Source organism: Dermacentor silvarum, chromosome 11, assembly GCF_013339745.2.
Source record: "Dermacentor silvarum isolate Dsil-2018 chromosome 11, BIME_Dsil_1.4, whole genome shotgun sequence".
Lineage (NCBI taxonomy): Eukaryota > Metazoa > Arthropoda > Arachnida > Ixodida > Ixodidae > Dermacentor > Dermacentor silvarum.
Genome location: NC_051164.1, coordinates 54,423,579 through 54,444,443, shown reverse-complemented (window position 1 = coordinate 54,444,443; position 20,865 = coordinate 54,423,579). Strand labels below are relative to the sequence as shown.

At 42.8% G+C, this 20,865-nt stretch overlaps 1 protein-coding gene across 1 annotated transcript in view; it reads left to right on the top strand.

Moving 5' to 3' along the window:
- LOC119433867 (receptor-type tyrosine-protein phosphatase T-like) overlaps positions 1-20,865 on the top strand; it is an 87,750-nt gene that overhangs the window by 52,115 nt on the left and 14,770 nt on the right. The window contains 12 exon segments of the mRNA XM_037701147.2: positions 1,194-1,443; positions 4,478-4,517; positions 4,649-4,754; positions 6,075-6,154; positions 8,656-8,831; positions 9,202-9,289; positions 11,162-11,238; positions 14,103-14,139; positions 14,983-15,080; positions 15,948-16,064; positions 17,053-17,201; positions 19,538-19,673. Of these exon segments, the coding sequence (XP_037557075.2) occupies positions 1,194-1,443; positions 4,478-4,517; positions 4,649-4,754; positions 6,075-6,154; positions 8,656-8,831; positions 9,202-9,289; positions 11,162-11,238; positions 14,103-14,139; positions 14,983-15,080; positions 15,948-16,064; positions 17,053-17,201; positions 19,538-19,673 (1,354 nt within the window).

The window sequence follows — 20,865 nt, the reverse complement described above, 5'->3', positions numbered from 1 at the left end:
CGTGGCGCTGAAGGCGGTTTCAGAATGCTTGCATGATTACCAGCACCGCAAACGGCATTCCAGGCATCGTATCTTGATGATGTTCGAGATGAGATCGAAGTAAGACCATCGGCGTTCGTCAGCGCCAACAGAAAGGATTACATGAATTTAGCTTGACGTTTACGGCTCATTCCGCTCAGATCAGTGTATGCACAATATGGTGTGGTTTGCGCACAACTGTTCGACAAGAATGCTAAAGTAAGCGCGCACAGCGCTCAGGCCAGCAGCAGAAACCAGAAAGCTGCACAGGCTCACGCTGAGCCGATTGAGCGACGCGTCACGGAGCGTCCACTTGGCTTCCGTCCCTTCTGCAGCCAAACGCACTGCGCGTCTCTGGACACATTCTAACCCTCCACGCCTGTGCAGCGCATGTGGCTCAATACCGTAGCTAAAGTACCTAGATAACACGAGGGACTTTAATCGTAGCAGCATGACAGCGCCAACGGCAGTTGTGCCCAAGCACCTATATAGCGCACGTATAATTCCAATCGTAATAAATGCCTACAGTAGCTATGCAACTTTGGCGGATTAGATACGTGTCCAACAATAACCGCTGCCCTGTAGCGCACATGCTATGTAACGCATTTTCGTACGCCTCGTAGTATTGCTCACACCCCTGGAAGGGCACTGAAAAGCTTTCTGTATGGCATTCTCTTTGTGTTTTATTAGTTTTTTTTTTCGTTGTGCAATTTCTTACAAAACGCACTTGTTATCTTAATACTCACTGCCACAACACAACATTAATAACCGTGCGGGTTGTAACCATTTTTATCTTAATTTACACTTCATATCACTTTTGTGACTTGATGAGAACCGTTTTCTGCGAGGCTCTAGTTCCGCCCCAATTTCTGTTCGGAAAAAAAAGCTTGTCTACAGATCTAAGACAGACATCATTTCGGTAAAACCTCCGTCTTATGCTTTTATTGCCCACAACTCGACCTTAAATTTGAGAGATAAATCTGGCGGCCCGCATTGAAAAGTACCTCGTGTTATGGAGAAACTCCGAGCGTATAGAGAGAGTTTATGCAATATATTTTCGCTGAAGTTACCACGATGTCCTTCTTTTATCACTATTTCGTTATTCTCTTGTCTCTATTACCTGAACGAACTTCCCTGATTGTATTTACCCTTGCTTCCTTACATTCACCTTTCAGGGGCTACTACCTAGTCGTACTTCGAGAAGGCGAAGCCATTCCTCGCCCAGTGAAACTAGTCAACTACAGCACCGCACAAGACATGCGCCTTGGCTATTACGTTGCCGCCCATCTGACACCCGACCAATTGGAAGAAGCGGTGGACTTCATTGTCGGTGGCGGCAGCGTCATCGGTGGCTTTGAAAATCCACCGCTCACTGATGCTACGCCGTATCGCTTTGGTCTGCTTGCCGAGAGCAACTTTTCTGGGGTGAGCTAGAGTCCTATTTATGTTTGAAAGTACGGTGGCGTGAACGCGTTATCACGAATCGAGAGTTTACTCAACCTCAGATAAATTGTATCTTTTTCGGCATAAAGTTGCACAAACCGACACAAATTTAACAAGCGAGCATTCGAAAAAGTTAGTCTCATCAACTCGAAAGCTGAATTAAGATAACAAAACCAGCTATATATCCGGTTTTCCACCCCTTACGTTCGCTTCATGCAAGGGGCAATGCCAAGTGCATCCTCTAATCTATACAGGTAAATCGTGCCTGATATTTCTAATTTTATTTTGCATTACATTGAACTTCCTATCTTGCCCTTATTCCTGGGGAGTACCAGTACACATTGCCCGTTCCCTGCGTCCGGGTGAATATACCGATGTAATAAAGATGGTCACACGTGTCTGTCTGCGACCTGGCATAATCAAAAGCTGGTTTACGTACATTATTCTTGTATGCATAGGCAGATTTAGTATTATTATTAATATAATCTACCAGAACATTTTCGCTGAATCTCTGCTCTATTCATGTTTTAAGTCACACCTCTTCCACTCGGATAAGTTTATTTTTCAATGTATTTTAAGCGTTCCTGGCAGCGTACCTTAAGAAACTACTTCTGTCAACCTCAAATTTCATAAAAATTGTGCGAGCTTTCCTTATGGAACGCTCGTGCTACTTGACCCATCACTTGAATAGCCGGAAATGTGGCATGTCCTTGCAGGCTTCAAACATTTTTTCATCGACATGTGTGTAGCAAATTGCTCGAGGTTAGCCGGCAAAATACTGGCAGTAATTTTTGATACCGCGTTTAAGAATTACGGAAGCATAAGTATGGCTTCCCAAATCAAAATGTGCAGTTTTAAGGCACTCATTTAAAATAAAAGAAAACACTATTGGTTCTTGGCTTACCCCCCAACATTATCGCCTTCAGTCTTGCGCCTACTTCCTTCTTTTAACATCAGGGACTTGCTGCTTTCCCTTCAGGAACACTGTGGCGCGCTAATACGCACTTGTCGTTTTCGAACCTAAAATGCCGGGAACACGGTGGTAAACAAAATGCACGAGCGATAATTAAAGTAATTGATAAAACGTGAACAGAAATACCAGTGTGCAATTGTTTTTACGCTACCAAGGTTAATAACCAAAGGCGTGTTGACTGACCTCAAGAAAGAAATATAAATTTTGCTGCTTGAATTTAAGTTGCGAAAATTTTGACTAACCAATACTCACGTGGACAATGTGGTTCACTCTAAAAAAGAACACTCTGGTGTGTGGCTCTCTGCTAGGCCGGTATTTTGTAGCGATGCGTCATGCTTCATTCTATACTAGTCTTGTGATCCACCGCTCACGGCCGGCTGATCCCGTTGATAACGTGAGCGGACCGTCGCTCTGACCACTGACCAAGCGCGAAAAGCACGGAAAGACATAAGCGTCGGAAAGGCATCGCTACAAAATTCCGGCACTGGAGTGGTAGTTGCAAGTGCCAGCTTAATCTATGATAGTGCGCTGGACATGTATGCAGAATCGGGCCAGCCTACCAACCACCAGAAATCGGCTGCAAAGCCGGGTCACTGCACGCATGCCAGAGGGAAAGATTCGCCCATAGTGTACACCCTTGTGTTTCCTTGAACAGAGAACGATACTCAACACTCGTAACTCACTTGCTGGCACTGGTGCTCGGTGGCATGTGATACAGATGTGGTTTCGCAAGGTCGAGCAGTTTGAAATTGCTTTCAATATTTGCAAGGAAATGACATAATTCGAAATATTTAGTGAAGACAATGTCCTTCTTGTGAGTTACAGCCACTTTTCCGCATGGGGTATGTTCCTGGGGAGGCTTGCACGAACATTTCATAACGAAAATAATAAGGCGTTCCAGTGCGGACTAGGAGTTGTCGACTGAACATTTAAGAACGCGTTCGTAAATTCGTTATTATTTTCGGTAGTAAATGTTCGTGCAAGCGGCCCCTGGTCCTTTACGTGGGACAATATGTACTATCATTGATATATACGTATACAGGGTGTCCCATCTATCACGCAGCACGATTTAAAAAAAAGAGTAGCCGCCAGTAATTTTTTCGTTACTGAGATTTAATTAGCTAATTGTAATTATTTATCTAACTCGAGAAGTACTGTCCTAATTGTCAAAGTGTCAATGAGAAAATTGTAGAGCAACATGAACCCCCCCCCCCCCCCCGATACAGCTTTCTGTTGCTCAATACGTGCTACATAAATGTGTCTTTCCGAGTGCGAAAGGAGCCCGCGAATACACGCAGAATTGCCGCGCGACAGGTCCCTCGAGGCACTTTGCGTATATTCGCGGGCTTCTTTCACACTAAAAAAAAACTTTATGTAGTACGTACTGAGCAACAGAAAGCTGTATCGGGAGTTTTCCATGAATCTCTACAATTTTCTCATTGACACTTTGCCAATTAGGACAGTACTTCTCGAGTTAGATAAACAATTACAATTAGCTCAGTAACGAAAAAATTACTGGCGGCTACTACACTGTACCGAAAACAATACGCACTAGGTTTGCTTCGCGTAATGCCTTTCCTCTTTTTTTAAATCGTGCTGCGTGATAGCTGTGACACCCTGTATATAAAATGTAGGCGGACCTCTAAGATAGCGCAGCCACAACATTAGGCACTCCGATGCCCCTCCTCCTCGCCACAGGCGAGGGGTGACACGATAAAGTGCCGTGTGCAGTGTCCCCGCCTCTTTCGCACCCATAACTCGCTCGGGAAGAGATCATCTTTGATCGACTTCAACTGGATGAGGAATCTCCTTCCTACTTTCTTACTCAAAGTTCTAGGAAGTCTAAGTCTTACGAACTCCGTTTCCTGTCAAGATAATTTCTCCATAACAAGGATTCACCGCACGAAGAAAAAACAACTCTTGCGCACTTGCGGATTATGCGCTTAGTTTGTCCTTACAGGAACAAAAGATCAGTGAAATATTCACGGATGCGCGTGCATTTATGGTATGTTTAGTTTGAAGAGTTTTCGGCTTTTTTTTCAGGAAGTACTATACGGGTACAGCCTTACAGCTCCAGTCATTGGTAAGCACTTCTCACTGCAGTTCTCAAAGCTCTAAATATCTGCCAAATTAGGCAATCAATGCATGAAAAAGGAAAGGATAGACCTCAAGTTCTGACAAGATTTGCGTATTCATTGTGGTTCCTTGCCGCAGTCAATGGTGGTAGCAGTGCAGCTGGTGTTGGCGTCGTCATCGGAGCCATCCTTGTGCTCCTTATCCTCATAATTGCCGCAATCGCATTGACGTTCTACTATGTTCGGTAAGTACTTTTCAGCAGAACTTTAACTATTCGTCACTATAGCTTTTTTATAAGCAGTACTTCAATAGATGTTGGGGCCAGTAGACGGCACCCACTGCTCTTCTCTGATGTATACATATATAATGTTACATAAATTGATGCAAATGTAAAAATAAAGCATTAGAAAAAATACAGTGACATCATTTCGCAAGCTAAATAAAGCTATCGAAACTAGCTCTATATCAGGTTTTCCAGCACTTGTGTTTGCTTCCTACAAGGGCCAATTCAAACTACATGTTTTAGTCTATCGATTGGTACCGCATCTTGCCTGAAATTGTTTTTCCTAATCAATTTGGGTTCCTGATAAAATAACAGTAAAGGAATAGTAAACGCTGTTTTCCAAAGAAATTATAAATAGCACACTCGTTCGACATATCTCTTGTTCTAGAGGTTTTCTGAAAAGCAGCAGCATATCCCTATGCATTCTACCGTTTAATACTGGTCAGCATCTTCGCGGCTGCGTAACGACTTCACCGGGTACCATTGATGTCTAGGTAGCAGCAATACGGACGGGTGAGTTCATAAAGGCGACTTTGGCTTGAACAGGACTAACGGAAGAATTAACACAGTTCTCCCCACTGAAACCCAACATTTCTTTCAATGTGTAAATGCATCGATTTATGAAAGCCCACATCACACATCAGGTGTAATTCTGCCGTGTAAGTATTAATGTAAAACCCATCTTGCCATCTATGGCGGAGAATATTCTAATCCGTCGAACAAATGCAGATACTTTAAGAGTAATCACCGAAAACATATTGTGTACGAACCACAGCTCCAAAAAAGTATTGACTCCGGGGTGTTCGATCACTGAGTGCGGGTCTGGAGCAGTCTATATTTTTTTATTCTATGGCACCAGTGACAATATTCATACATAAAATTAGAAGGAATACATTACGAAAACGATGACTTTATGCAACGTATGGTGGCTGCATTTAAATATAGGGGTGCATGCATGAAAGGGGATCACGAAGAGCGTGTATAATCTAAGAATTGTAGCTTATTCTTCTTCTTATTCTTCAATTCTTCTTCAATTCTTCACTTATGTATAAGTAAAGAATTGTAGCTTATTCCCACCTTCGTTCGCGCGTTTAGAGTTAACTTTTTTACCCTATTTCTTCATGTGAACCTAGTCGTATCTCTTTCTATTTCAAGTGGCAAAATTGTTCCTCCGCTAATGTTGAAGAAGGATGTACTGCATGTCCTGCTTAAAAGTCTCGTCGTATGTTCTCATTTGTTCCTACCCGGACCTTCTCACCGCGTTCTTCTGTACTCATGCAGGAAGCGACAGGCTCTTGCTTACCGGTCTAAGAGCCCCACTAAGCGCAGCATCAAAGAGCGTCTCTCAAGGCTTTCCAAGTGTAAGTTTTCTCCAATGATTACACTGATGTCAGGTTTTTCTGCAAATGTGGGATCTCTGAGAATAAAATGAATGAAAGAAAGTTACGTTGTATACAACGTAAGCGCGAAAGAATGTGGCAGAAAGATAAACATGAAATAAATAAACAAATATATATTGTAAAAAATATGGCAGATATGCATATTGATGGAGGCTGTAAGAAACGCCTGAACAGAACAAGAACGTCTTCGTAACGCTGTAAATCATGATGCAGAATGTGAGGGCATGGTGGCTCTAAATGCCGAAGCAGGACGATGATGCTCAGCGTCCACAAGCAGTGACGTGGGTGGCGAGCAAGACAATCAGAAACGGCAAACAGAGCCCTGGCGCCATGCAGCCAAAGGCAACCGCGACAGCAATGAAAGGACATTAGCGTATCTAAACGGCTGAAACAAACTTGGTTGTTTCGCTAAGGCGGCGAGTCGCCTAATGTGATGGCATAACGCACGTGTAGCCGTGTGAAATGGTGTTAGTTGAAATCGCATAGGTAATTACAAACACTTATTTTTATAACAATGCGTAACACGAAGAAACTGTCTCTTGTGAGTTGTCTAACTCAGGTGTAATCTAAAAGACCAACAGACACGTCCGTTATAGGGACGGCCGCTTTGAAGAGAATGCTGCAGCTGTATCCAACCACTTGCCTCATTGTGCGAAATTCGCGTAATGGGGTTACGTTTACATAATAATTTCATTCCTTAGCGTTGCTGGCACGTAAAAACTGCATTGCTCTTGCCAATTTCACACAATCATTTGTGTGTTTTGCGTTACCCTACCATGGCGATTAACATTTGCGTAAACATTAAAACTGCTTCGCTTAGCACCTGACTCCAACATCTGCGTGGAATCGTTCGATTTTCTTTTTAATTCTGTATAAGCCATTCTCAACATAAATAAAAACGGAGCATTCCGTGAAAACATCGTGGGGCCACTTTTATGATGTCATTTACGAAAAGCGTCAGCACACCAATCTGCTTGTGTTGGCACCATTATAGTGACATGTGCGCAGACAGTACTTTGTTGGCGCGGATGGAGCTGTTGGATCACTCATCCTGCTACGTTAAGGTCTACTAATGTTGCACGCAAGATATTAGCACTGTCAGTCAGTAGTTTTGATGTGCACCTGTATTTCTCTAGATCAAATCTGAAAACGACGCACTGCTTTATATCATATAGCTCTCCCACACTTTTTGTTTCTTCATTCCATGCAGCTAATCCCCTACTTCTACCTTTTATCTAGCCTGGCTTGCAAAGGCCACATTACTAGACTATCAAATTCCGATGAATTGAACTTATGATTTCCAGAATTATGCATGAAAAGCATGTTTTCCTGCACGGAAGAGGAACGTATAGCATGACAAAAATAAATGCTTGCTCCGTAATTGAGAGTAGAGATAAGCATGAAATGGCTACCGGCAAAGCCGATTGGTTGGACATGATACTAGCCAGAATCATGAAATGGGTGTAGTGCTTGTTCACAACGGCACACACCACCACACCACATCGCGCCACGCCATACTGTGCACTGGTCCGTATGGACGAAATAGTTTCCTGTCACCGACAGAACCTCGCTGCAAGTCTCGTCTCGGCCAAACAGCAATCCGCAGCGTCCCGGAGGCGGCCGGCTTAGTCACGCAGCCTGGTGTCATCTCTCGAGCCGGCGCAAAACCCGCGCCGCCGAACTCATGCACAGCTGGCGTTGAAAATAGCGCAGGCAACCCTGTCTCAGCGCCAAAAAATGACAATCAAGTGTATGGTTCCCTGTATCTCCCTTTTGAACGTCGTTATTGGAAATGGCAAATAAAACTTCAGCGTACTAGACGTCACAGCTTCAGTGATATTGTGAACAAACATTAGGAAGAACACGGAAGCAATATTTTTGTAACTTGTTTGGGCAGTAACTAGCGTATGTCATGCGGTCCTGTACAAAGGGTTGGGGGCCAGAGACCGCATTTTCTTAACTTCTCACTGGTTGCCTGGATGATCTCGTTTTGCTCTCGCAACGATGCCCGGATGTTCTCGTTTCATTCTCGTTTGAGTGCCCAAATAACGGCTCTGGCTTTTGGCTCAATGTCACTTGAACGTCGCCCACAACGGCAGCTAAAAGGATTTCGTGCTTAAAAATCAAGCTACGAATAGAAAGAATCGCGTACAATACAATCAGGGTAAGGGTAAATGTAAAGGTATGGGCGTTAATGAGCAAGAGCCTCGAATTTACCCGTTTCACAAGGGGAAGAAGAACAGTTTGACTTTGCTTAATTGTGCTGTGCAAGCTCAAAGGCGCGTGGATATCGGCTAACTACGGTGCTACATGGTTTTTCTTTGTCGCCGGAGCGTTCATGTCACTGGTAGCTTCTTAACCAGGCAACCCCCTGAAGCTAACGCTGCTGGAACGTTACGCCAATCGACGTTTCTGGGGCGTTGCTTGCGCATTGAGCGCTCACGTATTCCTGTCTCTTTCAGTGGATGAGAACAGCATGTCGGAGTCGCGCATGACGCTCAACATGGAAAGCAGCGATTCGGTCAACATGACAGTCGTGGCGAACGGCGGGCTTCCGTCGAAGCCAGTGCCTGTGAAGCGACTCCAGGAGCACGTCATTCAAGGTCAAGGAAATGGCGTGCTCAAAGAAGAGTACATGGTGCGAATAGTACCGTACATTTTCTACTTTCTGACGTACGAGCTTAGTTCTCCAGTGCACGGTGACACACCCTATAAAATCATACTTTCTTGCTATGCATTGTGTAAGATGGATAAACATGAAAAACGTGCGCCGATTCTTAGGTCCGTTAGTACTTTGCGAGAGAGCGTTGTCTGCTGCCTTCATTGAAATATCGTTGCGGTCTATCCTGTATGCTTCATCACTATTACCAGAGATGCCTGCCGCCTTAGAAATTATGCACGAGTCCTACTTTTGATTTTATTAGCCTAAATTTTCTGACACATTATGCCAACATATTCTTACTGTTAGGCGAAATAATGTAGCGATTGATCGCATTCCTCTATTACAGACCACGCCGAAGGGACAACTTCATCCATGGGATATTGCGAAGAAGGCTGAAAACAAAACCAAGAATCGCTACGGGAATATTCTCCCGTGTAAGGCACGAGTATTTGTGTTCCTCTTTCGCAGAAGGACCAAGAGCTTTCTTCTGCGTACACAGCCACCACTGGCGAAAATCTCTGTCATCATAGACAACGTTGGTAAACAAAATAGGCATAGGTACTTCTATTCGCAATAAAACAAATATCATAAATGCGCTAAAGGACTTACCGCCTTCTGAAAATGTTGCAAGTTCCGGCAAAGTGACCTGCTGACCAGCACAACCTCACACTGGTTGGTGTTAGCAAATTATGCCGATGTCACCTTCTTGCATAATACAGATAGTCTTTTTTGTCTGGTGTTCTTTTAAAGCCTCCAGGAGAGAGATTGCGCACATCTGTCGCAACATCATATGTTGTAACAGGATGCGAAACAACGTGAAATAACAACGAGACAGGAAAAGGCGTCCTGTATCGCTTCTCGTAATACTACACATTAACAGGTATGAATCCAAGCCCCACAACGACATCAGCATTTGTCGCAACAGCTTCAGTTAATTTTAAGCGTTTAACACTCACGCGAAAAATTGCTATGAGCAGCAGCATTTTTTATAAAATACGTTGGCTCACAACTGAGTGTTATCCACCAACTGTCGTGAGTGGCATCCACACAGCCATTATATTAAAGAGAAAAGTATGCCCCCTAACATCTATATCCAGTAATCCCTATATAATATATGAGAACACACGTTTCTTTTTCGTTTTTTTTTTTCGTGGCATCTCCGTATGTGCATGCGGTATTATTAGATAAGGGGATTAAGGACCCACATGTTTCTTTCGTTTCTTTCCTATTTCTTTTTTTGATAAGGCTCCATTTAACGTAATAAGGGGGTTTTATACACAAAGTTTTTCATAAACGACCTTAACACACTTAAAGTTCGGCTTCAGTTAGGTGCTTGCAACATGACCTATAATATAAATCATTGTAAAGATACTCTGTATTTAGCTCGTTGCACATTGCTGCTAGTCACGCAACAATTCTGGAAGTAGTCTAACAGGCGCAGAATGGTGCCATCGGCCGCTGGTCACTTTAGTAGCAATAGAGGTAATATCACAGTGCGTGCACTGGCTCATGGAGCCTCCTCTCGCATGACATATGTGCGTCCGAAATGGCTAATTGCGAAACATTTTACGTGCGATGGCAAGCTATACCTAGCTATTGCTGTAGGTGGTGTATGTTTGTTTAGACAAACATTCCAGCTTGTGTGTCATTACCAACAAGAAGCAAAAAGTGCAAGTAGAGTAAAAGAGGGAACTATTCGCCAACATATCTAAGTGATCAATAACCATGTACCGATTGCATACGGACCGCGCAAGATGACAGAGAGGGTGTAGATAGACATGGCGCTACACATCACGTGATGCAATCATGGGTCTGCGAACTCACTCATGAGTCGACTCACTGATCGAGGCTCACTGAGTGAAACCATGAATCTGAGTTGAAGTGAGCTGGTGTAAGTCTTAGGGGTGTGAGTGTTAGTCCGAGTGAGCCCGGCTGTACACGATTCTTAATCCAATGCAGCTCGGCTAAGTAGAAAATTTAGTGAGTCCGAGTCTGAGTGAGCACGGCTGATTATAATTCATGGTGAATATGAGTCCGAGTTACCCATAAGCAAAAAATATTTTTTCTTATGAGTGACTTTGAGTGAGTTTCGTTTATCTTGCCGACCTATGAACACCATAAAAAAAACCATCGGTCACTTCTTATGAACACGTCTCCGGAACTGTGTGCAATGCAAGAAAGTTCGGAACATCATTTCTCAGTTGTTTTCGGTATACAGTTGTTCGAATATATTCATAGGTTTCAATACTCTGTGGCTTGTAAAAGGAAAGGTGGTTATGAGTAATGTTTTTTCACAAATGTTCCAGATGACCACTCGAGAGTGAAACTGGCCCCATTGCCAGACTTTGATGATACGGATTATATCAATGCAAGTTATGTACCGGTAAGATCGCCATTTTTCACAGGATTTCTACTTCGTCCCAAGCATCAATCAGTTCTATACAACAAATATTCGATCACTACAAGCGTAAGTAAGTTGGCCAGTCCTGCAGTTAAAGAAGACGAGTTCTTTATTATTTCATTGTACCACTTATTGAAATGGACCAGCGTTCAAGACAGGGTGCCGCAGCTAACGTTAGCCAAGCTCTTAAAAATAAAATGTAGCATATACGATGACGCAACCAATGGTATTCTGTCAGCAGTGAGGTACCGCACCAGGAGGATTTTTTTACATAATTTAACTATCGACAATTAGATGACAATAATTGTTAAACCTTTTTATTTACTGCATTGAGAACGCGAATTCTGATAGAAAAGTAATCATTGTGTTTTGAAACATCTCAGTGATGGAAGCGACCTTTTACTTTTAGGAGCAGGTTTCGGAGCAATCAAAAATGTCACTTTGGAGCAGGTATTAACGTTTTCGGAGCAAATGACAAAATATGCCATACGACTCCTGAGTTAAACCATCACGGAAGCGTCTTATAAAGGTGAACGTGACCCTGTCATAAGCGGAAGCGTGATATTCCCACTGAACAACGGTGTGACGACTGCTTACGTGTTCTCATTCGGCACAATTCGGCACAGTTCAATTCCTCGTGTTCAGTTAATGGCTTACGTGTTCAATTCGGCACAGTCGGGGCCCACGCGGCGCATGTTCGTACTTCGCGACGACGTTCTCTACCGTCGCAGCTCACGCCCTGAAAGACCAGAATTTTTGCTCGTTGTCCCGCGTCATCTCCGGACATCTGTTCTTGAGTAGTTGCATTACGTGCCTCCAGCAGCAGGCCACCTCGGCGTTTCTCGTACTTACGACCACGTACGGCGCCTCTTCTACTGGCCAGGCCTGTACCGCTCCGTGCGCTGGACGTTTCAGCCTGTGCGCTCTGTCAGCGCCGGAAAAAAAAACATGCTGTGCTGCACGCGGGAAGCCTTACTTTGCCGCGACTTCTCGTGCATTATATTTAGCTCCGAGACGGCGCCTTTCCAGGCGGGGATTATGCTACGGCGCGACCAAGAGTGGCGCCAGTCAGAAGACGACGATTCGACGTGTGGAGGTGGACTCGGTCTCGACAGTCATCTTGATTATGTATCGTTGTCTCTCGGAAATAGTGTAAATACATATTTATGTGTGACTTCGGCATCATAACAATAATAATATTTATTATGAGACAATAATCAGCGCAAATTACAAGAAACAAATTATTAAGAAGATGAATGCTTATCGAATGCGCAGTAAAACGAGCTATATATTGATATTAAAGAACGAGTACTTGTGGCAGAAATGACATCAAATCGGTAGAGCTGAGCACCACATTATCAAAGTCCCCACGATCACATACAACTGTTACCAAAGCAGCAGTTGATAATCGGTATGACACCGAAGTAATCTTAGTCACTTGCACATTTCACCCAAATAGTCTGCATGTCAAGTTCAAAAATACAGCTAAATGAGCTATACATGTAAGTGCCAGTTCTTGTGGCAGAAATGACATCAAAGCACTTTACATGTACTTTAATCAAAGAAAGAATTTCAACCAATCCGGATGCCAGACATATTATCTAAAGCGACCGGCCAATGGCGCAAAGCAATTGAGAAAGAAAAGCTTTGTGAATCTGGCCCCAGGTTCAGAGCAGTTACTAACAAAAATGACAATTTGGAGTAGCATGTAGCAGCGTTTCTCTTATGAAGCAGTTTGGAGCAATTGGAGCAGCACTTCCATTACTGACATCCGACTCAGTTTTGCATTGTGGTATGTCTCGTTAAATGATCTTTTTTTCTGTTTGATAAAGAAAACGCGCGAAATATACTTAGAGCCGAGTTAACTTTTCCGACTAACGCCTGGGACCGCTGGTATCGCGCCACACGGACGCGTAATTATGTGGCTATTTTCATACTTCCCGCGTTCTGTTTGTAACGCAGAAAAGGTAATTACGCGTGACACAGCACACTCAAAAAATCTGAATCGAGTGTCTTAAAACCCAAATATTACTTTTTCTTGAAATTCGTGTCCTAAATTCAGTAATTAAAAAGTTTTAGTTATACTCATCCAATTATCAATAGCTCAGTTAAGAAAAAAAGTCCTCCTGGTGTGGTACGTCACTGCTGACAGAATACCATTGCTTGCATCCTTGTACATTTTATATTTTATTTTTAAGAGCTTGGCTAACGCCAGCTGGGACACGCTGCATATTGAATGCTGGAACAGTGTGTAGAACTTATTATGACACTTCATTTTGAATTTTCCTGAATGTAATTATCCCAGCTGTCATTTATTACCTAATAATTTATCTTTTGGGTGATGAAGTTAGGAAATTTGCAGACGCAAGTTGGAATCAGCTAGCACAAGACAGGTGTAATTGGAGATCACAGGGAGAGGCCTTCGTCCTGCAGTGGACATGAATGTAGGCTGATGATTAATTTCACTTTGCGCGATTTGCGCCATACTTTACACCATATTTGCGTGATTATTGGATCACCTGTTCAATTATTGATGGGCGATATTGAGACAGTACACGAAGTGGTCATTCTTACTGAAATCAGAGACCTAATTCGCAAAGCTCTTCGTTCGTGAGTGCTCTCTGCGATTGGCTGGCGGCCTTCGATAATGAAATATCCAGCATCATGATTGGGTGGAATTTGTTCCTACAAAAAATTATAGCGTAAGTACTTTTTTGATTGGTAACCGTTCAACGTTACAACATTTGGTCTTTTCACCTGTTTTTTTTTTCCTTATTGACAGCCTTACCAAAGCCTTAGGAAAGCGACACGAAACACCTCTATGAATAACCTATTTTTTTCTGCAGGGCTACAGGTGCCCGCGCAAATATATTGCGACACAAGGTAAGCGCCCTTCATTATAATATCTTCATTTCAAATAGCCCGTTCATATCTCTTAAGAGTGACACTATCGGAACTGAGAAAGTTATTAGAAAACATGTAGTATTTCGGCAAGTTTCTTTGCTATCGTCTGCACACGTGCACATGCAATATATGCAAACGATGGCTTCGCGAGTTACGTGCTTGCGTACCAGCCAGGAAAATGAAAGTACACTGTTTTTCTAATAAAGAACAGAAGCAGATTTTCCCATTTATTCGTGCACCAGCGAGTACATTTATTTACCTCATTCTTCATTGCATATCTCGAAACTAGAAAAACAGGCTTCAACACTGTACTGTAGTTACGATAATCTTGCTTGGCTCCAAGCTACCAGACCTTTAATTAGGGAGAAAACCTGCACTACGCCTTTCAGAATATTTGTTTTTCTTCCAGTTGTATCACTTCCAGTCCATCACTTTTTAGGTGAATGCAGCAAGGTCTTGTTTCTAATCGTCAACAGCAATAAAACAGAATATGGCTCAAAACGTTTCTATGTTTTGTAAATTCATATATTTTTGTCCCTGCAGCCAGTTCCCTGGATGATGGATAGCATTTCGTTGATACTCTCCATGGTGCTTCAGAAGCTTCGGCGTTCTGCTGATAAATACGAAGTCGCGTTTTCAGTTTCTGTGCACGCCGGCGACATGGCAAAGGTGGCGGAACATGAAAGAGTCCTTGTATCGCAATTTCATATCCCTCTAAAGAACCCGAAGCCTTAGAAATAATTCCGAAGGCTCACATACGGCATCCTTATTTGCTCGTGCTTCGGAACATCAAATGCAATTAATTTTTTTTCTGATTTCTAGGTCCGAAGCAGACAACCCTCACAGATTTCTGGAGGATGGTCTGGCAAGAAGGCTGTTGCAAAGTGATAATGCTCACCAACTTAAAAGAGCAAGAAAAGGTATGCTGGCGTCTCAACAACTACTAAATTACTGCTGTGGAAAACTAAGAAAATTTACTTCGCACAATTAGTCAAATAGTCTTGATGTGGCACCGAATTATGCCTGTAATTAAATGACTGGGCCTTTTTGATTTTCAGAATAGTAATTTGGTTTTCTCATGTCATAGCATAATCAATGAACTAGAGCTGCAGTTAAAGCATTGTCTGTTTTTCACTGTGTTCTAAAGCAAAAAAAAGCCAACTCAACAAAAATGCACCACGTTAAACATCACACACAGATAAACGTTTATCGTGGCACAACCTAGAGCACCGTATAGACACCGGCTACCTGTATCTTTTTGAACAGGATGGAAGCTTTGTGTATTTAGTGGAACATAAGCAATGGTCAAGCAGCGTGAAATAAAAACATGAAGATTGCTCCAGTGTTTTTCTTATACCTCCCTTTCGTCCGAACTTTTCCTGCTGATTTATCATTCCTTATCTTTCTTGTGCTGCTTGTGCGCTGTTAGGTATCGTACGCGTTGGAACTGGTACTTATGCGTAGCTTTTCTCGGGGCCAAAGGTTCAATACTTTCATTCTTTCGGTATTTACCTGAAAAGTGAGAAGTGATATTGCATAAACCTGGCTTTCCTGAACTGCGCTTTTTGTGCGAGGCATATATGTAGCATTCTGTTCAGCAGCAGCGTTGGAAATAGGGAAGGAATTTAAAAAAACCTTTCGTTACGAATAACTGTTTTCTAATTCCCTGGCAACGCTCGCTAATATATTGTGTTTGCTTTTGCGACTTGTGTAGAGCTGATAATAAATGAAAAAAAAGTTCATACTTAGGGTCATTATTAAACATTTGTCGGTATTTCTTGTTGCAGACTAAGTGCGAACAGTACTGGCCAGAGACTTCACAGAAGTACGGCAAATTCGTGGTGACCTTGATGAAGACAGACACTCAGGTCGACTTTGTAGTCCGCGAATTTGAAATCTCACTCGTGAGTACTTTTTTTCTGTCTGTTAATCAACGAGCTCTTGAAAGACTTCGAGCTAAACTTGAACAGGTTTCATAAAAAAGAGTAAGGAAGCTCAGAAATAATCTAATTTTGGGCTTTTGATTCATAGTGGTTATGTATCTGAACAGTTGCGCAGTTCATTTTTCTTTTCTCCTAACGCTGCAACGATAGTTGTTAGTGTTCACAAAAATACTTAGGTGACGTACATTTTTTATGACTTCGTATTTGCTTACCAATGACTAGCGCTAGTTAATCAAATTATCGAAGTGTATTAAACTAGCATTTAAGGCGTGATCGGATTTGCATTTTTAACCCTCTATAACATTCTTTAGTCGTAGCTTATAAAATATGTGAAGAGCGCCGTATATATATTTATCATTTCTTGTTTTCATTGCTATTGCTTGCTTGAGCGAGTTTCAGCTCAAGGAAAGAATGACCACTTCCCAATATTACATGTATCGTTTTGTTGAAGTGGGCTCACAGTGAATAAGAGGCATATAGTCAGAACATACACTCTTTGCGTATATCTTAATTGGTAGCTATCGGTGCCAAAAATACCTATACATTCATTTAGTATTTTATTCTATATGCCCTCAAACGCAAAAAGAATGTAGAGGGGATTAGGAAATGAGTAGTACTTGTTTCATATTCCGGATGCAATATAAATTGAGTGCATGACATATTTTTAATACATGCGTTTAGATAGTGATCTCTCGCTAAACGCCGACCAATAAGAATTGTCATTGTAGGACCTTCGTTTCCACAATCTCCCCAGTGCGAATTCACAGATGCCTTTTCGCCATTATCTATTGCTTATCATTGCATTCTAAAAAAGAAGCTCTGTTGCAGTTATAACAGAGTAATGATACGACAGTTAACGTGGCCATGGCTTTTTATGCGTTACATTGAAGCAGAGAAACGTCACATTTGGGGTTTGACTGTATGCAATGCAACTCTTCCAATTCACCAGGAAAACAAGCCCCGGACTGTGGTCCAATTTCACTTCACCACGTGGCCAGATCATGGCGTACCTCTCTATCCGGACGCCCTGTTGCCGTTTCTCAGGCGTATATGGGATTTCCAGCCACACGACGACCATCCAATCATTGTTCATTGCAGGTATGCAGAATCAGAGGTATTTGTGGCATGCCACGTCAGAGACCGGTTACCGCATAGCACTGATAAGCATTCTTCCTATATTATCATACTCAAAGGGTTCTAGAACTTATATTGTCGTGCAGGTAACAGGTACCGTCGCATACGAGAATAATAATTGGTGATGAACCCTCAATTTCACCCAAAAATGGACAATAAAGTGTCTAAGAATAAAATAACTCGTACACAAGTATACAAACAAAATGGCACAGTTCGATTTTATAAACCTTGTCTACGAGCGTTAAAGCCGTCAATAACGCTGCGCAATAAAATTTTAAAAAGGAACATCAATTGAACGTTAGCTCCTGTGCAGACCACTATAAGACATTGTGTGCAATCTTGCTTTTGTGCAGAAATAGTAATTCGTAAAAGCAAAGAGTTATAAGGTCATGGTAAGCGTGCGCCTCTATTTATGAACAGTTCTAACGTATAGTCAACCTTATACGAACTCAGAAAGCCCACTGAAAAAAACTGAGTAGACCCTTGTAGTACAAATGCTTCCTTTTTTTTTTGCCACAAGCCAACGAAACCCTTAAACTACTATGCATCTTTTAGACGTTTTTATAACGGCGCGAAAAAACGAGGACACACGACAGAAACACACACGACACCACGAGCGCATAAATACTATGCATCAACTACTAAGAGTACAAACAAATTTAAACGTAAACTAAAATAAGAATTCTCAAATTCGTGCATTTCCTGCACGTGCCTTTGACCATACCAGCTTTCTGGTCATGTGCAGCTTTCATAGCCTACTGAAGGCAATGTTGTTCGTTGTGCTTGTTCCATATTAAAAAAGGCGTACCGTGAACCGCAAAAGTTTACAGGACACAGATTCTGCCAAGAAGCTGAATTCTCATGAAGCGTGGTTACACAGCCTCAAATTAAATGTCCCAGCATGTAGTAGCCTTCGCCACCTACACTGTGATTCATTAAATTAGCAAGTGCCATATGCCTTAACAACGCAGTAATTCACATTTGCAGGGGAAACCGCGTCCTGTAAGCTTTTGCGGTTGACTGTACGTCTTACATTGTTCACGGACACTATAGGGCAAATATTACATTAGGTCTCAGGTAGAAGGGTTCGTTGCAGGGGTGATTGGTTAGGAAGAAGCAAATGGGACATTGTACATCGAAGGCACGAGTCTCCTGATCTGTGACGCAGAGCCCCAGTATCCCGGGCCGTACTGCACGAATGCTACGCGAAAACCTTGTGGCTTTCTTTCTTATGGGAGTGGCCCCGTCCTCGAAGAAGTGCACCGTCACGGCCTCGAGCACAGACCTGAGCTGCTTCAGAAATTCCCTGCAGGGCCAGAACACCCCCACCGATATCCAATAATATCTACTGGTCATAGATGAGTTTGTGGACTTCTTATAGAGAATTTCGTAGCATTATAGAGGATTGTTCGGATAACAAATTGTATTAGGTGTACCGCTTATATCAGGAAGTTTCAGTATTCAGAACATTGAACTGCTGAGAGACCCTTACAATATTCTCAGCGACATCATAGGTTTCTCTTCGCACGTGAAACAGTGAGTTGCATTCAGAACATGCTTACGAAAGCCAAAAACTATCCTAATGTTTTGGAAATAAATACTTCGTTTGTGTTATACGCAAGATACCGGCCTTATCGAGCAATGTATGCTTGAATCTGAGTAAAACTTTGCGGATGACTATACTATCTAGCTATATCCTCGAGCATGTGTTATTCCATTACGGTTCAGCTTAAAATGACTGCTTTGAAAAAGACTTCGTTACGTGGTACGAGGGAGTACTAAAGAGTGACTGTGCTTCTAATAAAAAATCGACTTACACCGGCCTGAAAGCTTGTCTCGGCTCCCGTTTTAACGTTCACGATGGAAAGTATATTTTTAATGTGGCAGGTTACCCGTGAATTTCACCGCTTGCTTTCTTGGTATTCACACGCAGGCCCACCTTCTTTTTAAAAGGCATACACGCCGTTTTTTTCTTTTCATCTCGATTCCCTACTGTGCTAGCACATAGTCATTTGAAATATGCACACAAACTAAAACGCAACCAAGCAAACAAAAAAAACTGAACCTGCGTTCTCATAGTAGTGGTTACCAGCATCTGAGGTATCGATTGGTAGCTCATGCAGGAAACTGTTAATCGTAGGTAAAGGAGTGCCAAGAATTTACTTACACAAACTTAGACATGGCATAACTTGTAAAATACACCCTATTTTCGTCACAAGCTCTCCTGACAACATATTAAAACCTATTTTAATGCGATGAGTCATGGTGGCCTTCAATATTCTTCTTCTCCTCCTCCTCAGCGGTGGTATCGGCCGCACGGGAACGCTCATCTTGGTAGACAGCATGCTGTCGCAAGCAGAAGCAGAAGGTGAAGTCAATCTGGTGGCACACCTGCACGCGATGCGCCAGGGCAGGATCAACCTTGTCGAATCCCTGGTAAGAAATATTTCTTCGCGCTTTTCCCCCACCTCGTTCATGCCCTGCCGCGTCTATGCACACCAGGCGCAAGTCATCAAACGCACCTGCACGCTTGTCAAGAGTGTCGCTGTCCAGTGTGGCTGTTTTCATCAATCATAAACACTGCCATCATTTCTTATGGCAGCGTTATGGCAGCGTTATGACAGCGTGCGTAAATACATATACAGCCGGCAACATGGCTTCAATGACAAAATAATAAAAGGAATCTCCAGCGTCTTGCGTCGGTGCGGCTTTCAAGAAATTTAAAGGTACAGTGATTTTCACTGGCTGCGGAGCACCTGACCAAGGCGGCGGTCAGACCTGCGACGCGGCAGAGGGTGCTAAGAATCTCTGCGTCCGGACAGGCCACCACCGAAACATGAACCTAGCAACGTTCAACACGTGCATCAGGATTAGTATTTCTCAGGCTAGGTAAGCAGGGCTATTTATAGAATTATCAGGTATTGCCTGGGATATTATTGGCCTTAGTGAGGTTAGAACTGGTGAGGCTTATACAGTGCTGACTAACGGCCACGTCCTCTGCTACAGAGCTCTTCCAGATAAGAGAGAATTCCGAGTAGGATTTCTAGTCCATAAGGACATAGCAGGCTACATTGATGAATTCTACAGCATTAATGAGAGAGTAGCAGTCGTCGTAATGCTGAATAGGAGGTATAGAATGAAGGTAGTACAAGCCTACGCACCAACCTCTACTCACGGTGATGAAGAAATAGAACAGTTTTATGAAGATGTTCAATTAGCAATGAGAAAGGTGCAAACTCAGTATACTGTAGTCATGGGCGACGTCAATGCCAAAGTGGGGGAAAAGCAGGCTGGTGAGCAAGCAATTGGCAACTAAGGCATCGATTCTAGGAACACTAGAGAAGAGATCGTAGAATTCGTGGAAAGGAATCGGCTCCGAATAATTAATACCTTCTTCAGGAAGCGCAGAAACAGGAAGTGGACCTGGAAAAGCCCTAATGGAAAAACAAGGAATGAAATAGATTTCATACTCTCTGCCGATCCCAGCATAGTGCAGGATGCAGAAGTGTTAGGTAGGGAAAAGTACAGTGACCATAGGTAAGTGATGTTTAGGATTTCTCTCAATTTGAAGAGAGAAAGTCAAGAAGAACCAGGCCAACGTAGACGCAGTAAGGGTAAAAGCAGACGA